Consider the following 26,150-nt stretch of genomic DNA (forward strand, 5'->3'; position numbering starts at 1 on the left):
TTCTTTAAAGAAGTCTTCCTGGTACTTGTGTCTCCACTCCAGTTTTCTGACTTAGTAGGTCTAGAGTAGGTCTCATCATCTGTTTTGATGTTACAGATTCTTCAGAGAACTCTGTACAACTCAAGGGTCACTGCATTCAACATTTGAGAGTCTCAGTTTAATGCTTTGTCTTCTGCCTGTTGGTATTAGCATTATGATTAGCCATAGAGAGCATTTCAAGATTTTTCATACTGGTATGGACAGAATGAAAGTTTCTTTCAAACTGCAAGATTTTTCTTGCAACTATTCTACAAGTTTATAGTGATAAATGGGTGTTTGCACTTGCCTTCAGTCAGTGGTGGAGCAAGATATTTTAGTGGTGTTTCATACTTCTTTTTTGTTGTCTTTATGTTCTTTATATTTTCTGGATAGAAGATGATTTTTTGTGAATGTCGTACATGATTTTGAAGTTTCTCCTCATGATGAAATTTTGTAGCAAAGTTGACATTTCATAGGATGGAAAGAATTCCCTAATAGAGTTTTTCTTAGATTATTCCAGTGAAATAGAGATCTCAATGGTTAAAGTTATCAATGCTAGTTACACAACTAGCCTTACAAAGGCTTGATATTATAATATTTTCTAAGCTTTTGTCATTCTTTTTATTATGTATATTTCATAAACACTTGTTTTGAAGGATATAACATTCTCTAATAGTCAATAACTTGACAGTTTTCTATTAAATATATACTTAAGATTTTTGAATATACAGTTAATAGCCTTCACAGTCTACTTACTGCATCATTTTCTTTTCTAATGCTAACTGTACACTTAACTGACTGTAGAATTTCAACATTGACTAAAGCAAAGAAATTTTTATTCCAATTTACATCAGTATTTGCCTGTACAGCCATGTGTTGCCTAATATCAGAGATGTGTCCTGAGAAATGGGTCATTGTGCAAACATCATAGAGTCTACTCACACAAACCTAAATGGTATAGCCTACAGTATCCCAAGGCTATAGAGTATAGCCTGTGGCTCCTAGGCTACACACCTATACAGCATATTACTGTACTGAATACTGTAGGCAGTTGTAACAATTTTAAGTATTTGTATGTCTAAGCATAGAAAACGTATGGTAAAAATAACATTATTATAATCTGATGGAACCACCCTTCTATATGTGGTCCATCATTGGCTAAACATCACCATTTTATGGCACATGACTGTATTTGAAGGTGACTATTTAGATATTAGAAATAAATCTGAATTACATGCCTTGTTCATACTCTTGACATTACATCCTGGTAGATACAACATTAACCTTATGTAGTAATTGACCATGCTAGGTTTAGGAATGCCAAAAATGACATGGAGTAGTGATTCAATTCTTCTTCTTTTTTTAAATTTTATTTTTATTTTTTTATTTGTATTTTTATTTTGTATTTTGTGATTCAATTATTAAACCAAGCTGTAGTTGAATTTTGATCCTAATTTTGTTTTTTATGTTTGTCTTTTCATGAAAAGATTAATTGTTGTAACAAAGCCCTAGGTCACCTAACCTCCTGCTTGTCTGTCTTCTACCACTGTTCTCAATACCTGCTATGCTTCAGCCTCACTGACCTTTTTTGTTCTTGACCTTTACCCTAGGTATGTGGTCTCCCTAAACTCTTTCCACTCATCTTGTCTTTTAGATTCAATGTCAGTGTGTCCTCCTCAGGGGCTTTCTCTGTCTATCAGTCTAAAGTAACTGGTCTCTTAACCCTATTTTGTTTTTGCATATTCCTTCTCTGACTTTTTAGTTCCTTATTTGCTTCACCTGCTAGAATGTAAATTGTGCAGTTATACTAATGCTACCATCTGATTAGCACAGAGAAGGTGCTCAACAAATTAGCCTGGTTTTTGGGTGGGTTTTTTTTTTTTTTTGTGGGAGACTTGCTCTGTCGCCCAGGCTGGAGTGCAGTGGCGTGATTTTGGCTCAATGCAACTTCCACCTTCCGGGTTCAAGTGATTCTCCTGCCTCAGCCTCCTGAGTAGCTGGGATTACAGGTGCACGCCACCACGCCTGGCTCATTTTTGTGTTTTTAGTACAGATGGGGTTTCACCATGTTTGTCAGGCTGGTCTTGAACTCTTGACCTCATGATCTGCCGGCCTTGGCCTCCCAAAGTGCTGGGATTATGGGCGTGAGCCACTGTGCCCGGCCCAAATTAGCCATTTATGGATTGATTGCTTAGATGTGTGCTCTGCATTACCAATCACAAAGTTCTTTATTATATATTTCTTTAATTTTATTTTCAAAGCAGATTGCTGAGAAGTAGGTAACACTGTTAATACTGTCTTTTATTTTGAGTTCATTAATCTGTTTGTTGGTAGTGGTGTCTTTGTGTGTTGCTTTTATGTTGTTTTAAATGAAGAAACAACTTGAAGTTGTGCTTTGCCCATGATCACATTTATGAGAGCCAAGACTTTAAAAACTCAAGTCTTGTCCTTGTTTCATTTTATCAGTTGTTTTCTAGCACAGATAAACAGCAGTTAAGAGAAAATTATCATCCTAAGATATAATTAATGTCAGTCTCAGTTGACATGTAGATTGCTTTAAACCTTCTATTGTGCTTAAACTATATGGTGCTTCATAAATCAGTCACATCTGAACTATGCTTGGCAAGCAAATTTTCAAATACTCTTCTAGGGAGCAAAGAATGGTCAAGAAAGTGGACTCGAAATTGGAACTGACACAATTCAGTTTGGTGCTCCAGCTTCAAATGGAAATGAAAATGAAGTTGTTCCTGTGCTTTTGGAAAAATCTACTGACAAGATCCCTGAACCTAAAGAACAGCGGCAGAAGCAGCCACGGGCAGGACCTATCAAAGCCCAGAAGGTAAATATACTTGATATTCCAGATAAAATTTTATGAAGGCCACTGACACGAAGAGCAAATAATAGCTTAAAATTGAACTTAGTTTTAATGAATGAATATCTTTGATAGTCATGCAATGATGAAAGATATTTATCATAAACATCGTTTTATCATAAACATTTGACTTTAGCTTCCAGATTTGAGTCCAGTAGAAAACAAAGAACATAAGCCTGGTCCCATTGGAAAGGAACGTTCGTTAAAAAATAGAAAAGTAAAAGATGCCCAACAGGTGGAGCCAGAAGGACAAGAGAAAGCAAGTCCTGCTACAGTCAGAAGCACAGATCCTGTCACGACAAAGGAAACTAAAGCAGTCTCAGAAATGTCTACTGAAATAGGAACAATGATCTCGGTATCATCTGCAGAATATGGTACCAATTCAAAGGTAGGCCACATGTAGGGACTGCCAGTTCAGTAGATGCACACCATTTCTAAAATGAATGGGAAGAACAGCAACAGTGTGCTTTTTTTTAAAATTCCTGCTGAGGCATGTAACTCTAGATTATTTCTACAAAGATTTTATTTCATGGTTTGCATGTGTAATCTAAAGAAATTCTTCATAGCAAATTGTATTTTATTTTTTATTTTAGGAAATGTACTCTAAATTCTGGACTATTTGAGTAGCTTAAAGTGAAAAATGTCTACACAAAATCAGAATACTTTTAAAAATGGTTCAATATGACTTTTAATATATTAATAGAATTACAGTGGAACTTTATCTTGCCCACTGGTAACATTCTAACACCAGGAAATAAGACTGACTTTTAGTAACTCCAGTATAGCCAGTTTTCTTTCATAGTTGGCACAGATTACTGTTTCTTTGGTTGAGCACTATAGGATATTGACTCACATTTAGGGGCCACATTGAATGAAATGTGTATCTAAAAATACTCAATTAAGACAAGATATTGGTTGACTATGGGAACTGACACTTGTGGAAATAGCAAACATATCTGCCATCTTATGTTGACTCTGGGACATAAACTCAACTGAGAAAAAAGTTACATGTAATTTTTTATATTATCTGAATATTTTTCCCTTTTTAATTGCCATAGCATTGAGTTCATAAAAGTAATAGCTTATGTGGTCCTACTCTACCATATTTCAAAATGAGATCTGTGACAATAAACAAGGAGTGTACCCTAAAACCTAATTAATTGCAACAACTAAGATTGTGGTAATTGATAGTAAGCTATAGAATGAATGTGGGAAACACATAAAAGGTTCTTTTAAAAACCTAACTTATTTAAGATAATCCACAGAAATAAATATTTGGTACTATTGACAGTCACCTAATACTCAATGCACAAGAATGCAGGAGTAGTTGAAATTATCCCATTGTTAGTTGATTAGTAGAGTGAGTTGAGCCTTAAAGTCTGCTCTTTTCTCCTGCTTTCTTCCAAAACAACTTTACAACAGTTAAACTATCATTAGAAAGTGAGCAATTTGACCAGGCCTGGTGGCTCATGCCTGTAATCTCAGCACTTTGGGGGACTGAGGCAGGCAGATCACTTGAGGCCAGTTCGAGACCAGCCTGGCCAACATGGCAAGACCCCATCTCGACTAAAAATACAAAAATTAGCTGGGCATAGTGGCGCACACCTGTAATCCCAGCTTCTTCTGTGACTGAGGCACAAGAATCACTTTAGCCTGGCAGGCAGAGGTTGCAGTGAGGCCAAGATTGTGCCACTGCACTCCAGCCTGTGTGACAGCAAGACTCAAAAAAAAAAAAAAAAGTGAGCAATTAATTCAGTTTCAAATGTATTTTTTTTTTCTATTACTGCTTCACAGGAGTCTGTAACAGACTATACTACACCTTCTTCTTCTCTGCCTAACACTGTGGCTACTAATAATACAAAGATGGAGGATACTTTGGTTAATAATGTAAGTAATCAGTTTGAGATGTGGCAAGTTTGGATAGGAACCTGGCTATTATTATCTAGTAGATTATTTCATGTTTTGTTTACTGTAGTGGTCAGTAACTCAGAGAAAGAGTTTTTAGTAAATTTGTTTTTAGGAGCACTGACTAATTAGCAAAAATAGTCAAGGCTGAGTTTTTTATTTTTCCTCTGAAGCCATCTGCTTTCTATTTAAGATGAAGGCTTGTGGTGGGTAGGCTTTTTTTCATAAATACTAATCTTATTAGCTTGGTATTGGTAAGAACTTTTTTTAGCTCTCACATTTTACAAATTCAACATGAATCGTTGGTGATTTTGTTCTTATACAAAACCTTTTTGTAATTCAGTGAAACCTAACTTACCTAAGATGACTAAAAATTAAAACCACAACTATAGAATTCCCAAAGAATCAAGTATGTCTTTAAAAAAGGGGAAAAAAAACCACAACGTGTTAACAACAACATTCTTGTTGTATAAATTGGACTATAATGTATTGTATACATAAGTACACTACTCACTCTGAGATGCTCTAATTTAAGGTGATGTTAAGTCATGTTGTAACTTAGGACCTAGTTTTCCAGAGCAACCATGTTACTAATATAATTCAAGGTTGTGTTTAAAAGTCTGTACAGTTCATCATTTTGTGTAGCTCACTGACTGACAGATGAAAAATTGTCAGCCCAGAAACATTAGGTAGCTTGCCATAGTTATACAGTGTCGTTTATTGAGAAGAACATTTTAGAAGTTACTTGTATGGTCCTTATTTTGGAGGTCAGGTGTGATGGAAATGTGGTTAGTGTTTTCTGTTTTAAATATAGCCTTGTATAATAAGCAAAGGCTATCAGACTAAAATGTTGATCATCCTTTTTAAAAGAAAATACTTTACAGATAAATATTTAAAGGTCTGTCACAAAGAGCTTTAACTATCATTTTGAGCATAAAAATCTTTATTATCTTCTTACTTTTTTTCTATGCTTTCTATTCTTCCCTCTAGCATCAAGTATATGGAATTTTAGAAAGGTGAGCTGCATTAGGAGTCACTTAATCCAATTTTTGTAGTTCAGCTGAAGGACTGTACTAAATATGAGAAAAGGAATAGAAAGGAATGAGTCACACATTTTTTTCTTGGTGTTGAGAGCTCTCTAGGAGCTGATTAATGTGATTTGTTCACCTTTCCTCCCCATTCCCCTCCTCCCACCTTTATGAGAGTAGTTTAAATATAAATATATATTTTTCTTTTTTTAACTTCTTATACATCCTTGTGGAAAATAATGGAAGACTTGGGAAGGAGAAAGACTTCCTTTCAGTTTAAGTGCTGTGATGTCACTGTCTAGATTATCAAATATTCAATCAGTAAGATCTCAATAAAGTTTAATTATACTTTGTGTCTTTTCTAATTAAAAAAATATACAGAATATTTCTATGATAGTAATTTTTAAAGAAAGTATTTGATGCTTTTTGCCAAACTACCCTCTGAAAATATGATTTATAAAATATGAATAAGGAAGAAAAAATTATTATTCTCAGAACTCTTAAAAATTCATTGAAAATATCCAGATGAGCATTTTGATGGTTTTTGTGTGATCTATAAGGCTAATAATGGAGCGACTTATATACTGATAACTACTGAGAGCAAGAGACCCAGCCTCATGTATAGGTGAATAGTCTGCATGCTGTTGTTAGCAGTGTGGCCAGGGTATATTTGAAAACAGAAAGATCAGTTTGGGTCAGGGAGCTTTATAAATGGTCATCAGTTTAGAAGGATTTCACAGTGATGCTTACTTGTGCCAAGTGTGTTGGTGATTCTGAACTCAATGTAGTGTTAAAAACAAATATCTTACATGGAAAAACATTTAGGACCTCTTGGGATGTCCTTTTTTATTTCATTCATCTGTTTGGGGGTTTCATTTTATACATAGAACTTTTCTCTTTTTCCTTTTTTTCTCTTGAGGTGGAGTCTTGCGCTGTCACCCAAGCTGGAGTGAAGTGGCATGATCTCGGCTCACTGTAACCTCCATTTCCCGGGTTCAAGTGATTCTCTTGTCTCAGCCTCCTGAGTAGCTGGGATTACAGGCACCCACCACCACACCCGGCTATTTTTTTCTATTTTTAGTAGAGACAGGGTTTTGCCATGTTGGTCAGACTAGTCTTGAACGCCTGACCTCAGTTGATCTGCCTGCCTCAGCCTCCCAAAGTGCTGGGATTACAGGCATGAGTCTCTGCGCCTGGTCAGAACTTTTGTCTTTTTTAAAAAAAATCATACTTGAAAATGGCTTATTTCCTCTATTGAGGCTTAATACACTTTTTTTTTTGCAGTCTTAACTGATGCATGTTGGTTAGTATTACTCAATAGTACAGTCATCTTGTATCTTGAATGTCTTGAAGATTAAATGCAGGTGGCATTTTTAATTATCATAGGACAGCTGCTTTCAACATTTATGAAAGAATCTCCATTAGGTAGTCCATAGTGTCACAAAGTGATTATCTTAAAGTAATAACTCTAAAGCATCTCAGTTATATTTTTCCTGAATTACTGAATGAACCATTCAAAAGAAACATGTAGTAATACATTATAAAGTCCTAAGATCCAGAGATAAAGGCAGTGAGTTTCTAATATCTTCAAATTTCTAACAAGATTTGCCATGATAATTTTATTACTATAGCAGAACAGTTTTATTGTAATGAGGTAGTGCTAATAATCTGTATTTTGTTCCCAAGATTACTTTTGTCTTGAATCTAGTCATAAAAAAAGTTTGCTATATTGCAGGAAAGATTAATTTTTTATATTTTTACTGTCATGTTAAAATATGACATGACAGTAAAAATGTCATATTTTAACATCATTTTAACATCTAATGTTAAAATAGATACCCCATATATGGTGAAGGCTTTATTCCTTAGAGCTTTGTTACACAATATGCAGCCTATAGAACAGCAGCATCAGCATCACCTGGCAACTTGTTTGAAACACAGCGTTTCAGGCCTTAACCTAGACCAATTGAATCAGAATCTGCATTTTATCAGCATCTTCAGGTGATTTATGTACAAATTAAACTATGAGAAGCACTGCCTTCTAAGCGTACACCTTACATCTGGGGCAGATTCTTTCTGCCAATTTATTTATAAAAAGGCAGATAATAATTTCTCTTCAGAAGTTTTATCTTAGATATCCTTAATTACAAACTATCATAAACATAATGTGACTGTTAAGTAATCACATATTTCTGTTAGCTCTGATGAAAAATAAACACTACCCTTAGAGCACCTTAGTATTGTCTTTAATGGGGCTTTCATAGTAGACATGGTTAGATTGTGATATGTGTTGCCTACCTTTTCAGGTGCCCCTGCCCAACACCCTTCCCCTCCCTAAGAGGGAGACTATACAACAGAGCTCCAGCCTAACTTCAGTTCCTCCCACTACGTTCAGCCTCACCTTCAAGGTATGTACAACATCCATCTCTAAGAGTCCTTAATTGTTGCATGCAAGGGGACATGAGTTAACAATATTCGTGTGGTATTTTTACTAGATTTATGTGGTAAGCAACAATACTAAACTGAGGAAATAGAGTTTTGTCAAATTATACCTTCAAGTTTTATTAGCTTCTGACACCACTAAGCGGTTATGTGATATCCTCATATTTAAAGTGAGGCGTTAATAGCTTGTGAAGTTTGACTTAAAAATACAGGAGAGTATTTTTCCATGTTTGTGTTAAGTTCCTCCCAGAGATCTTAATAATTTTTGAATATATGAGTTTGTATACAAAAAATACAATCTTACTATTCCATGTTTTTATGATTTGTTACCAAAATATTAAGTATTGATAATAGTAAGAATGTTAGTTGTTTGTCTTTCCTGTAAGTTATGTGTGAATTTAATGAACATAGTATGATCATTTTATGGGAATATACTTGACAAGTATGCTTTATAAATGATATCAGAAGATTTTCAGTTGATTTTTTTTTGATAATTATTTAATAAGAGGACAAAAAAGATTTAGTGCTTTTTGATATCAAAAAGTTTTGGCTTTTTATATCTCCTATTGTAATTTTGAGCTATGTTAATGGTTTTTTACAGTCATTTGAGAGCATTTTAAATCAGTTCAGTAATTTAAAAGTACAAACGTGGAATTAAGGGAGGATTTTTTTTTTTTATTAAAAAAATTACTTTTTAAATAGAGATGGAGTTTCACCAGGTTGCCAAGGTTGTTGACCTCTGGGCTCCAGCAATCCACCTGCGTTGGCCTCCCAAAATACTGGGATTACAAGTGTGAACTACCGTACCTGACCAAGGGAAGATTTTTTTTTAAGTCTGTTTATCTCATTGGTGTTCTTTGTTCATAATCCAGTCAAGTTCTTAATCTCTAATATAGCAGGACTTCCTAATGTTTTACTGATTGACAGTGGATCTCTTTGATGGTCTTCAGGAGGGGTCGCAGGAACATTGTTGTTTTACAGTGTGGCCAGTATTCATTTTGGACTCATATTACTTTTGTCCCCATTTCCCTCTCTGCCCAGCTTCTTTGTAAGAGACTTAACAAATAGAAGTTTGAGATCATAAAATTTTATGACAACAGCTTCTGCTTTGTGTCATCCCTGTCTTTTCCCAGTCTTTACTATTTGCCGCTAATTCCTGTTCAACCTTTTCTGTTGTCTTTCTGCTAGAATGACTGTCTCAATCTGTGTTTCTTACTTAGTCTTACTTATATGGTTTTTATCATTATACTAACAAGGTAATAATCTAATTTCACATAAGCAAATATAATGTCATCTTTATTTTTAAGCCAGTATTTATTTCTTTAGAATACCTAGTCAACTTTGTCTTTCACTCATGTTTTTAACGTTCCCTGAAGAAATATATATATTAAGAATTAAATTACATTAGCTTAAAACCCACTCTGATTTCTTTATTTTTACTTTCTCTGCCATCTCCTTTTTATTGGAGTAATATATAAAGCATAGAAAAGTTATATTATGCATTAAATTCTTACTTACTATCAGTGGGTTTCTCAAAACTGCAGCGTTAAGTAAAACAGTGTGTGGTGGATCCGTAGAATAGCGTCATTTGGTTCAGTGCCACTTTTTTCTAAAGTTTATGAGAAAAAATATTGATTATACATTGTTGTGCTTAAAGTCACAGTTTCCAAGAACCTGTTGACAACATTAAGTTTATTCTGGACATCATTGACAAAATACGAAAAAATGAGTGTAGTTAAATAATTTGTACTTTTAGTTTCACTGAATTTCCAAAAATAAAAACTTTACGTATCTGCTTAAGGAATGGCATCAAGTCAGACTTGTGGCCTGTATACATACATGTGGCCTATGTATTATGTAAGTTTGATTACCTATGACTTAATAATTTATATGTTCTCAATAAAACTAAATTGGCATGAAAGACATTGTAGTCTGTCAACTTGTCCTAAACCACAAAATCTCAGATGGTACAGGTAAATTACATTATAGCTTGCTTCCTAAACAACCCCCCCCAAGACTTCTATCTTAAAATAAAACACACTTGAAATCAACCAGGTGATTTTGAGGAAAAGAAAAGATTTAAAATTTTTCTCAAATATAAAAGTGTTCTATATTGTAAATATACAATGATAACAATAGTCTTAAGAAAAGACTAAATTATAAATAGTGTGCTTTTAAGGGAAGGCAGGGTAAAATATGTACTATTTCATAAATTCTTCTAACCAAAATAAAATTTTAGAAATTGATACTTTAAGGACTCACATAGTTCCTAACAGTGGTATTAAAAATGTTACTTGAAAAAGTTCCTCTCACGTAAGTCATTGCAACTGTGGATCTTATAGATTATGTTGGATTTTCAGCTCAGTGTTTTGATTAATAGTGTTAAAAACTTCAAAACCTATGTATGCATCTGTTCCCTTCTTGTTAAAGTAGTCTTAAGATACCTGAGGATCTACATGTAGCTCTTGAGCACTTGAAATGTGGCTAATCCAAATTAAGGTATACTTCAAGTGTAAAATAAAATATATACTGCATCTGAAATTTTAATATTTAAAACATTTATAAAATCTCAATTTTATATTGATTAGTGTTTTAGTTATAATATTGTACATATTGGGTTGAATTAAATGTTATTAAATATATAATCTCTTTGTTTTTACTTTTTAAAATGTGGCTACTAGAAAATTTAAAATTACATATTTGATTTGCATTTATATATATGTCTGTTGAAAACTACTGAATAGTGCTGCTGTAGATTGAAATAAGGCCAATTTCTGCCGTATGAGAAAGTAGAAGAAGAAAATACAGCTAAAAACCAGGGGTCATAAATGCAAATGGCTATGTCTGGTACATGAACTACTTGAGATCTGGATGTGAAACAAAAAGCGTTTCTACTGCACTCAAGCCTAAAACCCATATTGTTACATTGCCTTTTAAAACACTGAGCATGAAGCAGCCAACCAAAAGATGCCTGCCATTTGCCATTTAAGAAGCATTGGAGTACAAAGAAAAAATGGAGAGAATGGATATTTACTGAGGAGGGCCTTTCCTTATTCACTGGTAGGGACAGGGGCTCATGTTTAAATGATACAGGAGCTGTGACTTTAAAGTACACGTGACTTGTTTTCGAAAACCATCAACAAGTTCTCTCTAGAAACATAATTAAGCCCCATTCTCAAACTCCCAGTTTGAGTAATGGAACAAAGATAAGAGGCAAATGGAGAGTCGGAAATCCCTAGGGTCTTAGATATTCTTTAAATATTTTTTGCGTGTGCGGTTTTTGAAAGGTTATATTTGGCACTTAAATACACGTATATATGTATGTATATTCTGTATTAACATCATTTGTTTTTCTATAAAAATGTCTGTTTTATTGCAGATGGAGTCTGCACGCAAGGCATGGGAGAATTCTCCAAATGTAAGGGAAAAGGGGTCTCCAGTAACTTCCACAGCACCTCCTATCGCAACTGGAGTCAGCAGTAGTACCAGTGGACCAAGCACTGCTAATTACAATTCGTTCTCAAGTGCATCCATGCCCCAAATTCCTGTTGCTTCAGTCACTCCCACAACATCATTATCAGGTAGAACTTTTTTGTGTTTCTTTAAACATCTTACATTATTTAAAATGTTTTATGATCTCTTGTTTAGTGTCCCCAGCCCTCCCAAATAAAAGTTGTATTCGGTCTTTCCACCTCACCCTCCCAAAATGCTGGGATTACAGGCGTGAGCCACCACACCTAGCCAATAATTGCTTTTTAAAATGTCATTTTCCTCTAAGTTTTTCTAGGAAGTTCACCTTTTGATTGTCATTTTTTATGTATATACAACTAACTAAATCAACTCACAAATAACACAGAATCACACCTCTTTTAAATGTTTTGCAATCAGTATTTATTTTGAGGGTGCTATTGGCCTAAACCTATTGAGGTAACATATTTTCTGTTGAAGAGTTAGAGATAGAGAATTTTCAGCCTCTGCTATTTGAGTAATGTAATCCATTGCATTTGGCTTTAGTTTGGTTTGGTTTGGTTTGGTTTGGTTTATTTTGTTTTTTAGGACAGTCCATCGGTGCCCAAAGTTAGAAGGTGCTTTTCTTGCTCTTTTTCCTTAGATTCTCTTATATTTTTACTAGTGTGCAGTCTTTTCATTCAACTCTCTCATTATTTGGAGGCTTTACAGTTCTTAAAGAAACACAGATGTTTCCAAAATGCTCAACTCTAGAAAAGTGCACTGTTTTCCTTTTACCATATGTAGAACCAAGTTTCTTCTGCTGAAAAAAATAAAATTTCATTTCAAGCTTTCTCAGTATTATTTGTTTCCAAAGCAGTAGGAAGCTCCTTTCCAGTGATGTAAATTACTTTGTTTGACTGGTTCTCATTCAATATTGCTTTTCAATATTCCAGCCCACCATGCTATTTTTAGGTACTAAAAAGCTGGTCTTTGGGTTATATATACTACAGTTATTTTGATAATGTCTGTAATCAGAAGTATGTATTAACACACACTCGAGATTCTGCACTGCATTAAAATTTTAAATCAAACTGCATTCCAACTATATTTCTTTTCTCTTTAAAATCCTAGCATTCCTCCACTACTCATTTGCCAAGGCATCTTCACTTACACTTACTAGACTAGCTTGAGCCCCAGTCTACTTTGGGATGGGGGCGGTTAGTGAAGGTGGTATAAAGGAAACAGGAGAGTGTGGTAGGAAGATCTGGAAATAATGTTTTCCAGTTCTTTCTTTGGAACCCAACTAACCTGTTGCCCTAGGTCTAGATTTCCTCCACTGTGCTTGACTAGGATAATTTTTTTTAACGGGGCCCTATTGCCTAGTCATCCAACTGGTAGATAAGTAACTAGAAGGATAGAGGCACTTGAATTTTGGTCCACTCTCAGGTGGAACATCATCTAAAGATAAGGATAACTATATATTACTTTTTGATCAAATGCTAGTATTGACATTTTGGGCCAGTAATATAATCATTATAGCTCACTAATCAATAAAACTAATTGACCCTAACACCTAAGTTTTATAATTCTATTTACCTATTAAGTAGTTTATTTCATTTGTTTTAGAGTTATTACTATATGCCAAGTGGTTTTGTTTTGTTTTTGTTTTTTTGGTTAGTTGTTTTTGGGGTTGTATTTTCTTGTTTTTTTGTTTTAAGAGATAGCATCTTGCTCTGTCACTCAGGCTGGAGTGCAGTGACGTCATCACGGTTCACTGCAGCCTCAAACATTCTCATACTGCTCAAGCAGTCTTCCCTCCTCGGCCTCCCAAGTAGCTGGGACTACAGGCACCACAGTGCCCAGCTAATTTTTAAATTTTGTGTAGAGACAGAATCTTACAATGTTGCCCAGGCTGGTCTTGTACTTCTGGCCTCAACATGTGCCAGTTTTTGCAGGAGAGAGAAATCCAACCTTAGGTTGACGTGACATTTTAGGATCGATTGAGATCTCTCAAGGCCCATGTATATTCATAATTATTCCTAAGGTTTAGCACTTTTTCGTTTTGTGTCCTTATATCTGTGGTCATAAATGAATGAAGCTCTTGATTATATATCCTAGTCTTCTTTGCAATGATAAAAACCAGATCATTTCTGGCTAAACTGTAACAGCCATGTAGGGTCTCAGCTTCATTTTATGAATTTTGTATTTTGTTTCTTTCTAGTTTTAATTTTCTGTTGTTAATATTATTCCATATTTCCTAGTCATATTTGCATTTGGTGATAATTATTCTTTTCTTTTATAAGCCACCTTATCTACTTTTGGTCTAAAGCATATAAGTACGTGATGGGTATAAACATTAATTTTGCAGTTTTTGCTTGGTACTGTGAGCAATAGCAACACTTTTAAATATGTTCTATTTTCCCCTTTATTTGCTTCCCCAAATGTAGGAGCTGGTACATACACTACCTCTTCTTTGAGTACAAAATCTACAACCACATCGGACCCTCCAAATATTTGTAAAGTGAAACCTCAGCAGTTACAGACAAGCAGCCTGCCTTCTGCAAGTCATTTTTCACAGTTAAGCTGTATGCCTTCCCTTATTGCCCAGCAACAACAGAGTCCACAAGTTTATGTGTCTCAGTCTGCAGCAGGTAATGTTTTTAGGCTTGAATATAAGGAATTTAGAAAATGAAGACTTGACTAAAATGCTTATTTTTGTCTCTTCTTACCCTTTCAACTAAGCATAAGGGTCTTAAAGTACATTGCTGTAAAATTTAAATTGGCTTTTTTTTTTTTTTTTTTTTGAGATGGTGTCTGGCTCTGTTGCCCAGGCTGGATTGCAGTGGTGCAGTCTCAGCTCACTGCAACCTCCACCTCCTGGGCTCAAGCAATCCCCTCACCTCAGCCTCCCAAGTAGCTGGGACCACAGGAGCATGACACCTCACCTGGCTAAGTTTTTTTTTTTTTTTTCTTCCATTTTTGGTAGAGACAGGGTTTAACCATGTTGTCCAGGCTGGTCTCAAACTCCTAAGCTCAAGTGATCCTCTTGCCTCAGCCTCCCAAAGTGCTAGAATTACAGGCATGAGCCACCTCATCCAGCCTAAATTGGCATAATTCTTTTTAAAAGTATCTTGGAAAATATAAGTGTACATACTCACTGTAGTAATATTTCATAGCTAGGAATATCATATGGATACACTTAACCTATTAGAGATTAAGTGAGGGTATTCATTGCAGTATTGTTTCTAATAGTGACAAGTTAAAAACAATCTATAGTGACAAGTTAAAAACAATCTGTAGACTGGGCATGGTGGCTCACACCTGTAATCCCAGCACTTTTAGAGGCCAAGGCAGAACGATTGCTTCAGCCTAGGAGTTCAAGACCAATCTGAGCAACATAGTGCGACCCCATCTCTACAAAAAATTTAAAAAATTAGCTGGATGTGGTGGTGCATGCCTGTGGTCCCAGCTACTTGGGAGGCTGAGGTGAGAGAATCATTTGAGCCCTGGTGGTGATTTGTAATCATGCCACCGTACTCCAGCCTGGCAGAGCAAGGCCCTGCCTCATCATAATATGTGATATCCTGCAGAACATACTACTATATGAAAACAGCAAGTCAGCCAGGCACCGTGGCTCACACCTGTAATCCCAGCACTTCAGGAGGCTGAGGCAGACAGATCACTTGAGGCCAGCATTTCAAGGCTCACCAGGCCAACATGGGGAAACCACATCTCTGCTAAAAATACAAAAAAAAAGTTGGGCATGGTGGCACACACCCAATTGCTTAGGTGGCTGAGGCACAAGAATCACTTGAACCTGGGAGGCAGAGGTTGCAGTGAGCCGAGATCAATAGTGCTACTGCACTCTAGCCTGGATGATAGAATGAGACTGTCTCAAAAAAAAAAAAAAAAAAAAACTAGCAAGTCACAAAATAGTATGTATCATACGTAGAAATGTATTTAGAGTTTATACCAAACTTCTAAAATGATTAAATGCCAATTCTCTAAATATTTTGCTAGATTCTAGTAGATAGGTTTAAAATTGGAGTAGAATTGCTGGTTCAATGGGTAGATTCATTTTTAATTTTAGTAGATTATGTGAAATTTTGCCACTGGCAAAATCTGAGTGTCTGTATCCCATTGGCAGTATATGAAAGTGTTTTGGTTTTTTTTTAATTTTTATTTTCATGCTTTCACAAGTATTAGTGATGTTTGTGTGTGCCTGTCTACTAGAAGTTTTCCATCTTTTCATATTTGCCTCTTTTAGTTTTTCCATGGTTGTATCAATTTTCAGGGTACTTAATTTGGAAACTGTTACCAAACTTGGTTTTTATTTACTGTTTGGAAAATTCTGAAATTAGGACACTTATTACTGCTTGTTTTTCCTGATGGTCTGCAGCTCAAATCCCAGCCTTCTATATGGACACAAGTCATTTATTCAATACCCAACATGCACGATTGGCTCCACCATCCTTGGCTCAACAACAGGGTTTCCAACCAGGTCTCTCTCAGGTAATATCAAAGACTCCTTTCATCCTATATTTGTTCCTTCACATTTCTGTGATTGTAATAGTTATTTTGGAACATAAATAATAGACTCTGAAATTACAAGCTACACATAATTACCTTGATACTTCATAAGCAAAATTTTAAAATTTTCCCAAATTTACCAAAGCCTAATATGAATAATGTAGAGTAAGTTACTGGGTTGAAAGGGAAATTAAGATGTTTACATTCAGTTTTGTTTTATGATGGAGCTGATATATAGTATTAATCTTACTCTTTGCCTGTCTCAAATTTTTATATTCCAATGTTAATGATTTATCTGTATGATGTTGATATGTAATATATTTATATACTTTTCATTGCATTGCAGCCAACTTCAGTTCAGCAGATTCCAATCCCTATTTATGCACCACTGCAAGGGCAGCATCAAGCCCAGCTGAGTTTGGGGGCTGGACCTGCTGTTTCCCAGGCTCAGGAATTGTTCAGCTCTTCACTTCAACCATATAGGTAAATGCTTTAAAAGTTACGTTTATAATGATATTGAAAACATTGTAACTGCTGATCCTCCTTGCCATGATTTGTACTGTTCTTTCCCTAACAAAACTAGGATTACTCTGCTATAAACTACGTTGGCTAATTAAGCACGTTGATTATATGTCATGATCCTCAGCCTCTGGTAATTTCAGCCAGACCTTATTAAAGAAAGTCAAGCTTCAAAAACTCTTCAATTAGTGGACAACAGCAACCCTATAACTGTTAGAAATCATAGAAAAATAGCTGCTAAAGAACCTGAAAGTCTATGTGCCATCTGGCTACCAACAACTATAAATCTGAATCTCCTCTATATAAGAGCTGAGGCATGGCAGTTAACTACATTATGTTAAGAGATGCAGGGCAGGGTGGAATATAACGGAATGGAGAGGAGTAGAATATCAAAGCATGGAAATAATGGTGATGAACATGTGTAGTGAAGAAAGCATTTTTTTCCAAAAATTCACTCAGATGTACTGTAAGCTATCTTGCAATTAGGGAAATAATGAAAACTGATTTTTATTGAACTTTCCTTATATAGGATAGCTATTCAGCCTTTCACATACATTAACTAAATTTAGTATTCACACACCCACCTAAGACATATGTGGGTGTTGGGCTTGAAGAGGGTGAACTGTTTGTTTGTCCTTAGGTTTTACAGTAAGTGGCAGAACCCGGATGCAACCCTCAGTGCCTCTGGTTTCTGATTTAATGAGGGAAGAAGAGTAAGAGTAACAGTCAAACAATAGGAGCAGTGCATCATGCAATAGCTGTCGTCCATACTCATGATGGTGGCCTTAAATCATCAGAAAGAAAAATAAGTTACATTCAGGACACTTAGTTTAGTAGCTAGCCTGTGCATTTGCTTTTAGGAATTCATTTTCAGATGTGGGTTCAGATAGAATTTCCATACTTTATAGATTAAACTTGTCATCAGTTAATATAGTATGTTTTATATTACCATAATGATACTCCTAGATAAGCAAGGTTCACCTCATGAAACTTTCTTAACAGAGAGCTGAGTCATTAATATACCTCATAAATGTGGTTTTCATTTTTACCTTTTGATTAAAGATTCTTTTTTTAATACAGAGTTTCACTCTTATTGCCCAGGCTGGAGTGTAATGGCATGATCTCTTCTCACCACAACCTCTGCCTCCCGGGTTCAAGCGATTCTCCTGCCTCAGCCTCCCATGTAGCTGGGATTACAGGCATGCGCCACCATGCCTGGCAATTTTTGTATTTTTAGTAGAGATAGGGTTTCTCCATGTTGGTCAGGCTGGTCTCGAACTCCCGACCTCAGGTGATCTGCTCACCTCGGCCTCCCAAAGTGCTGGGATTATAGGCGTGAGCCACTGAGCCCAGACTAATTAAAGATTCTTCAGTAAAATGTAATATATCTGTATCATTACCTATATAGCTGTTGTAGGTCTTCCCTCCCCGTCTTACTCTGTCATTTAGTTTCATTATTTTCTCCCATTAGAAGTAAAACTATTTGCCCGTCTAGAAGCTGAGGGAAATCTTGTATTGAATGTGGGATTATCCAAGACCAGACTTGCTCAATAGAAATATAATGTAAGACACATACGTAATTGTGGCTAGTGGCTAGCACATTGGAAGGTACAGGTTTAGATTTTGAAAGCAGTTATTTTACCCCTAAGCATTCCTTGCTCGTTCCTTAACCTAATCAGCATGGTGTTTATTCGGGAATTTCTGAATTGGTTACTATGAAGACAGGATAGTTTATAGCAGTATATTCATGTTTTCTCACCTTGTGTTTGAAACATAAATTATAAGTAGATATTGTAAAGATTGTTATGATCCTGGACTAGCATTCTTAGTGGCTTTTGTTCCTGCCACATAGGTCAGTTTTAACAAAGCAACAAAGCATAATGCTATCTTTAACCTACTACTTTTGATTTAGTTATTTATCTCTGCATCTTAAAAGTAAAGACTGGAGGCATCCATCTCAGAGATGATAGGGAAGTCTGAGTTAGATTCTGGCATTATGGTTTTGGTTTGGGGGGTATATTTTGGCTTGGTTTGGTTTTGGTTTATGTTCTTATTTGTTTGTTTGCTTGATCTTTGTGGGTAATTCTGACATGAGCTACTATTATGCTTTATTCTACAGAGATCTTGAGGCTAGGCTGTTTATATGAAAAATATATGTGGGGAAGTAATGAAATACAGGTAAAAAAAAGTTGAGGCTATTGGTGCTGTAAATTAGAATGTTGCCAAAGAGAAAAAGAGATTGGGTTCTGAACTTTGTAGTGAACACAAAAAGAGAATTATTCTCACTGTTCAAAAGGAGAAAGCAATCCGCTTCTCATGGAGAACAGGCCTTTTTGCAGAACTTTTACATATGAAGCTTCCTTGTATACAAGACGCTAAATCTTGAAACAAGTTGCTTTAGACACAATGTGTATTCGCCTCTTTTCTTGACTTCTCTGCCTCTTTTCTTGACTTCTGAGTTAGAGTGCAGCCAGGTATCAGTGATGGGGAGACATTCTGATATATCTATTCTTGTACAAACATAGAGTGTACTTACAGCAATCTAGGTGGTATAGCCTGCTACTACACACCTAGGCTATAGAGTACAGCCTATTGCATCTAGTAGACTATAAACCTGTGCAGCATTTTACTGTATGTAATACTGTAGGCAGTTGTAACACAGTGGTAAATGTTCGTATCTAAATATAGAAATCTAAATAAACAGAAAAGGTACAGTAAAAATACAGCATATAAGATTAAAAATGGTGCTTACCATTTATGGAGCACCTACCATGAATGGAGCTTGCAGGATTGGAAGTTGCTCTAGGTGAGTCAGTGAGTGAGTGGTGAGTGAACGTGAGGGCCTAGGGCACTATTTTACACTACTGTGAACTCTGTAAACACTGTACACTGTGAGTACACTAAATTTGTAAACACAAATTTTTCTTCAATAATAGATTAACCTCGGCTTACTGTAACTTTTTGACTCTTGTAATAACATTTAGCTTACAACACAAATTGTACAGCTGCACAGAAATTCCTTCCCTCCCTCCCTCCTTCCTTCCTTCCCTCCCTTCCTTCTTTCCCTCCCTCCCTTCCTTCCCTCCCTCCCTTCCTTCCTTTCCTTCTTTCCCTTCCTTCCTCCCTCCCTCCCTCCCTCCCTCCATTCCTCCCTTCCTCCCTCCCTCCATTCCTCCATCCCTCCCTTCCTCCTTTCCTTCTTTCCCTCCCTCCCTTTCTTCCTTCTTTTCTTTTTCTTTCTGTCTCTGTCACCCAGGCTGGAGTGCAGTGGCACACACAACTCACTACCTTGAACTCCTGAGCTCAAGCCATTGTCCAGCCTCAGCTACTTAAGTAGCTCGGTCTGCAGGTGCTTGCGACCATGCCCAGCTAATTTTTTCATTTTTTTGGTAGAGATGGGATCTTGTTCTCTTGCCCGGGCTGGTCTCCAACTCCTGACCTCAGGCAATCCTTTCACCTCCCAAAATGCTGGGATTATGAGCATGAACCACCATGTCTGGCCTTTTCTTTCCGTTAACATTCTTTTGGGGTTTTGTTTGTTTGTTTGTTTTAAAGATGGAGTCTCCCACTGTCACCGCCAGGCTGGAGTGCAATGGCACGATCACGTCTTACTGCAACCTCAGCCTCCCAGGTTCATGTGATTCTCCTGCCTCAGCCTCCCGAGTAGCTGGGATTACAGGTGCACACCACTCGCACCCAGCTAATTTTTTTGTATTTTTAGTAGAGATGTGGTTTCACTATGCTGGTCAGACTGTTCTCAAACTCCTGACCTTGTGATCTACCCACCTTAGCCTCCCAGCTTGCTGGGATTACAGGCATGAGCCACAGCGCCTGGCCTAACGTTTTTTTTGTTTTTTAATTTTTGTTTTTAACTTTTAAAACTTTTTTGTTAAAAACTAAGATACAAACACACACATTAGGCTAGGCCTACACAGGACTAGAATCATCAGTATACTCTCATCCACCTCCACATCCTGTCCCACCAGGAGGTCTTCAGGGGCAGTAACACATACGGAGCTGTCATGTCCTGTGATTACAATGTCTTCTGGAATACCTGCTAAAGGATCTGCCTGGGGCTGTTTTGTAGTTTTTTGTTTTAAGTAGAAAGAGTACACTCTAAAATAACAATAAAATGTATAGTAAATATATAAACCAGTAACATCCTCCTTATGTACTATATATAATCGTATGTGCTGGACTGTTATATGACTGTCAGTGCAGTAGGTTGTTTAATACTAGCACCACCAAAAACACTTGAGTCATATGTTGTTCTTTGATGTTAGAACAGCTATGATGTCCCTAGGTGATAGGAATTTTTCAGTTCCCTTATAAGCTTATGAGACCATCAATATTTATGTGGTCTGTTGTTGACTGAAATGTAGGGTCATTTGGGATTTGCATTCTTAAGATTTTCAGATTCCAGATGAAATTAACTTCTAACAATATTTTCTCTTTAATCCTTATGTAGATCTCAGCCAGCTTTTATGCAAAGCAGTTTATCCCAGCCATCTGTGGTCCTTTCTGGTACTGCTATTCACAACTTTCCAACTGTCCAACACCAGGAACTTGCCAAGGCACAATCCGGTCTTGCCTTTCAGCAAACATCGAATACTCAGCCTATTCCTATATTGTATGAACATCAACTGGGGCAGGCATCAGGACTAGGAGGTTCCCAGCTGATTGACACACATCTTCTCCAGGTAAGTCAGGACTAGAGCAATGCACAATCATTGTATTCCTATGCCACAGATCATTTTAAGGAAACATTTTTAAAAGAAAACATGTTAAAAGACCCAATGATAAAACAAAGTCCTTTCATTTTATCTAATACTAAAAATTGCTAGACATGTGAAGTCATAATCTCCATCTCTGAATTTGAAATGGTTTTCAGTCTTACTCATGTTTTCTTACAAAATTTTTTCTAGGCTAGAGCAAATCTTACCCAGGCTTCAAATCTTTATTCTGGACAAGTACAACAGCCTGGTCAGACAAATTTTTATAACACTGCCCAGTCACCAAGTGCTCTCCAGCAGGTAAACTATGGCATGGTAAATTTCCTCAATTTTCTTTATTATTATTTTTATGCTTTTGTTATTGTTTGGGAATTTAAAGTGAACCAACATGGAAAGATGGAGGAGTGGTTTTTAAACTGTTTACTGAGATGTCCTGAAGAATTCCATTGGGTCCACATAGAAGGTATTTCAGGCTCATGACACCCCACTTCTCACCACCACCACTCCCTACTTCAGTCATTTCTGTTTTTTCACATCTAGATTTTTTTTTGTTGGTTTTTAGGGTTTTTTTTTTTTTGGTGGGGGGAGAGCAGGGTCTCACTCTGTCACCCAGGCCAGAGTGTAGCAGTGTATCATGGCTCATTGCAGCCTGATCTCCCAGGTTCAAGTAGTCCTTGCTCCTCAGCCTCATGAGTAGCTGGGACTACAGGCTGTTGCCACTATGCCTGGCTAATTTTAATTCATATTTTTGTGGAGACAGGGCTTTGCCATGTTGCCCAGGCTGGTCTTGAACTCCTGAGCTCAAACTGTCTGCCCGCCTCAGCCTCCCAAAGTGTTGGGATTACAGGCTTGAGCCACCTGGTTGCTTGTTTTTTTAAAAAACAACAACAAAAAAACTAGGTTTCTGTGTAATTATTTATTCTATTTTAACAAAGGATTCAGTGAATATAAAAGTTTGAAAACCATTGTCCAGAATTTAGTTACATGTAAGTGTGTTAGTGGTTTACTCATTAGTGGTAGGGGAAAGCCTCCCGAAGACCATCTGGCAGGTTAGTGTACATACAACAGTATGGCAGAGTGTGATAGAGTAAAATGACAAACATTTTTCTTAAATGTATGAATGCAATAACAATTTTCAGTGAAAAGTGTATGTTGTATTTAAAATGATCTCCTCTAATAATTCATTAGCTTATTCTTTAAAACTGGTGGAGGGCTGTTGGGGTACAAGTCATTAGTCATTCTCTTATAACTGTTTTTGTTTGCTATTTTAGAAAGTGATAATTCATGAATATCTTAATGACATTCAGATTAAATACAGTGTTTATGTGAAAACTGAGAGATTCTTGTTCTTCTCATAGCTCATTTTGACCAGGCTTGAAAACATTATGTAAAATATCTGTTTGGAAACTTGCGACACTACTTACATTGTGTCCCTGTGTACTCTGTGATTATTTGACATATCCTGTGGATAAATTCAAAGATAGTCCTAATTCTTTCCATTTCTGTTTTCTTCAATATAAGTAGCATTAACTAAATTATGTTGTACCTTTAATAGAAGAATGGAGATATGATTGAGTGTCTCTTACTGAAATGCTTGGGACCAGAAGTGTCTTGGATTTCAGATTGGCTTTTGTTTTTTTGTTTTTTTTTTCATATATATAATGAGGTGTCTTGGGGCGTGGGGCCTGTCTAAACATGAAATTCCTTTGTTACGTGTATTCTTTATACATATAACCTGAAGGTAACTTTGTGCAACATTTTTAATAACTTTGTGCATGAAACAAAGTTCTGACCACTCTTTGATTGATCTGTCACATGAGGTCAGGTGTTGAATGCTTTTTTTTTCCTTTTTCTTTTTCTTTCTTTCTTTTTTTCTTTTTTTCTTTTTTTTTTTTTTTTTTTTGAGACAGAGACTCTCTTACCCAGGCTGGAGTGCAGTGGCATGATCTCAGCTCACTGCAACCTCCACCTCCCGGGTTCAAGCGATTATCTTGCCTCAGCCTCCCGAGTAGCTGGGATTACAGGTATCCACCACCACACCCAGCTAACTGTTTGTTTGTTTGTTTAGTAAAGACAGGGTTTCCCCATGTTGGCTGGGCTGGTCTCAAACTCCTGACCTCAAGTGATTCGCCCGCCTCAGCCTCCCAAAGTGCTTTACAGGAGTGAGCCACCACTCCTGGCCTTGGTTTCGAATTCTCTACTTGTGGTGTCATATCAGCCTCTCAGAAAGCTTTGGAGCATTTTGGACTTTGATTTTCAGATTAGAGTTACTCAACTTTTAGTCACTAAGCAAAATAAATATGTGAAATATATTAGATTGATGTGTTCTGTTTTAAATCTCACTCAGAAGTATTTAAAGAGTTGTGTATAATATGTCTGTAGTTAACGGAAACAAATTGCTGCAGTTTCTGTTTACTTATTTTCTAGGTTACAGTTCCTTTACCAGCATCCCAACTCTCCTTGCCTAATTTTGGATCTACAGGGCAACCTCTAATTGCTTTGCCTCAGACTCTTCAGCCCCCGTTACAGCATACCACTCCCCAAGCACAGCCTCAGAGTCTGAGCCGTCCCGCACAAGTAAGCCAGCCTTTCAGAGGATTAATACCTGCTGGAACACAGCATAGCATGATTGCAACAGCAGGAAAAGTAAGTAAAGAGACATTTGCATAGGTTATTTGAGAATTTAATGTAGTGTGTTCAGATATATGCATCTGTATTATCTAAAAAACTAAACTGTGTCAGTTTTTACCACCCTGCAGAAAATCTCAAACCCCACTATATTTACATTTTATCTATTTACTTTTAATGTGTTTGGCCCCATCTAGTTTTTACTTAGTACAGAGAATTCACAGATTTATTGAAATAATTGGATTTATAGTGTCTGTTAGGCTTATTTAATTATCAATCTGTTTGGTCTGATAATTCCGTAATTCTTGAATCGTAACTATAGGAGTTTTGTGCTGAGGTCCTTTCCCCTTTCCTAGATTATGTCTTCATATGTAGGACATGTACATACAGCACTTAGCTTATAGAATTAAAGAAATGTTAAGTTTATTTTATGCTTTTCCTCAGATGTCTGAAATGGAACTAAAAGCCTTTGGAAGTGGCATTGATATAAAACCAGGCACACCTCCAATCGCTGGTAGAAGCACCACACCAACATCTAGTCCCTTCCGGTAAAATGGGCATTTAAATTTGCTTATGAAATTCCAAAATAGTCACTATTTATTAAATACTTAATATAGCATCAGTCTTGTGTGACATAATCCCTTTTCCAAGCAGAAAAGGATTATTAAGACATTCTTTTTGATAGTTTTGTCTAAAATGTTAAGCTTTTAAATTATTTAAAATGTGTTTGTTGTACTGTATTTTAAGTAGACACAAAGCAAAACTTTTTTTATTTTTTTTGAGACAGTCTCACTCTGTTAGCCAGGCTAGTGTGCAGTGGCATGATCATAGCTCATTGCAACCTCAAATACCTGGGCTCAAGTGATCCTCCTGCCTCAGCCTCCTGAGTAGCTGGGACTACATACACGTCCCACCACACCTGGCTAATTTTTTAAAAAAATATTGTCCAAGCTGGTTTCAAACCAGCCAGAATAGCTGATATCCTTTCTTACCTCTGCTCCTCCAATGTCTCTCTTCTACCAGAATGTTTTGGTCACTCATCATAGTAAATTTTTACCAACTACCAAGTATGAAGAAAATACCAAGAACGGTGTTTGCAAAAATCTAACAGCATTATTTACTTGGTATTACTGTACTGACTAGTAATGGCTTCTTCCCAAGGGCTACTTCTACAAGTCCGAACAGCCAGTCCAGCAAAATGAACAGCATTGTCTACCAGAAGCAGTTCCAATCAGCCCCTGCCTCTGTGAGAATGACACAACCATTTCCTACACAGTTTGCACCCCAGGTGGGCAGACATAATTGAGAAATGATTATATTTACTTACAAATAGTTGCTAATCTGGATAAATTATGATCTTGCTTTATGTTAACCAGTTAAGAAGTACAGTTTTTAATAAAAATTAGTTTCTGAATTTAACAGTAAATTTATGATACATAGTCTGCAATTTATAGCCAGACATAGAAATTGTTTAGTTCTAAAGCAGACAAGAGAAATAGTTAAGAGATTCCCCACACAGCTCTGATAATTTGAGTCCTTTTCCTTTTAACTTTTTTTAAGGAGTTGACTTTTCAGCGAAGGGTCCCAGTGCTTGAAGTTTTCTAGGTTTAAAGTTGATTTTTGATTTTTTTTTTAAGATATCTATGTGCAGTTGAGAGAAAATTTCCAAAAAGATGTTTGAATATATGTATAAAAATGTTGGCTTCTCTTCCCCTTGCTGTTGATATAAAAGGACTAACTAAGAACTCTCACAAACTAGAATTAGTTCACAAACTAGAACTGGTTCCTGAGAAACTCACTTTTGTTGAATTAGTATTGATTTTATTTACCTTCAGATTATGCTTATTATAGGTGTGTGCCTTTTCTGCAACTGTGCCTTTTAAAAAGATAGGCTAATTAAAAGTCTTTCTATCCTGCCTTCAGAATTTACAGCTGAGATGCTAGGACCAACTGAAGTGCCATAGCATGCCTTGCCTAATTTTTCTGTTAAACTCTCCAAGCATGGCTTGTTTATTCTTTGTCCTT

At 36.3% G+C, this 26,150-nt stretch overlaps 1 protein-coding gene across 12 annotated transcripts in view; it reads left to right on the forward strand.

Moving 5' to 3' along the window:
• PRRC2C (proline rich coiled-coil 2C) overlaps positions 1-26,150 on the forward strand; it is a 108,750-nt gene that overhangs the window by 78,197 nt on the left and 4,403 nt on the right. For 7 of the 12 annotated variants that reach the window (XM_021668113.2, XM_021668121.2, XM_021668115.2 and 4 more), the window contains exons 21-33: positions 2,669-2,857; positions 3,027-3,278; positions 4,685-4,777; positions 8,130-8,231; positions 11,645-11,846; positions 14,163-14,366; positions 16,115-16,227; positions 16,592-16,728; positions 21,233-21,464; positions 21,690-21,812; positions 23,925-24,143; positions 24,570-24,673; positions 25,287-25,413. In XM_021668113.2, the coding sequence (XP_021523788.2) occupies positions 2,669-2,857; positions 3,027-3,278; positions 4,685-4,777; positions 8,130-8,231; positions 11,645-11,846; positions 14,163-14,366; positions 16,115-16,227; positions 16,592-16,728; positions 21,233-21,464; positions 21,690-21,812; positions 23,925-24,143; positions 24,570-24,673; positions 25,287-25,413 (2,097 nt within the window). The remainder of the gene's footprint in view (positions 1-2,668; positions 2,858-3,026; positions 3,279-4,684; positions 4,778-8,129; positions 8,232-11,644; positions 11,847-14,162; positions 14,367-16,114; positions 16,228-16,591; positions 16,729-21,232; positions 21,465-21,689; positions 21,813-23,924; positions 24,144-24,569; positions 24,674-25,286; positions 25,414-26,150) is intronic. The other 5 variants (XM_021668117.2, XM_021668122.2, XM_021668119.2 and 2 more) reach the window with 2 other exon arrangements.

This window comes from Aotus nancymaae, unplaced genomic scaffold (genome assembly GCF_030222135.1).
Source record: "Aotus nancymaae isolate 86718 unplaced genomic scaffold, 86718_ANA_hifiasm-v0.15.2.pri h1tg000108l, whole genome shotgun sequence".
In the NCBI taxonomy this organism is placed as follows: Eukaryota; Metazoa; Chordata; class Mammalia; order Primates; family Aotidae; genus Aotus; species Aotus nancymaae.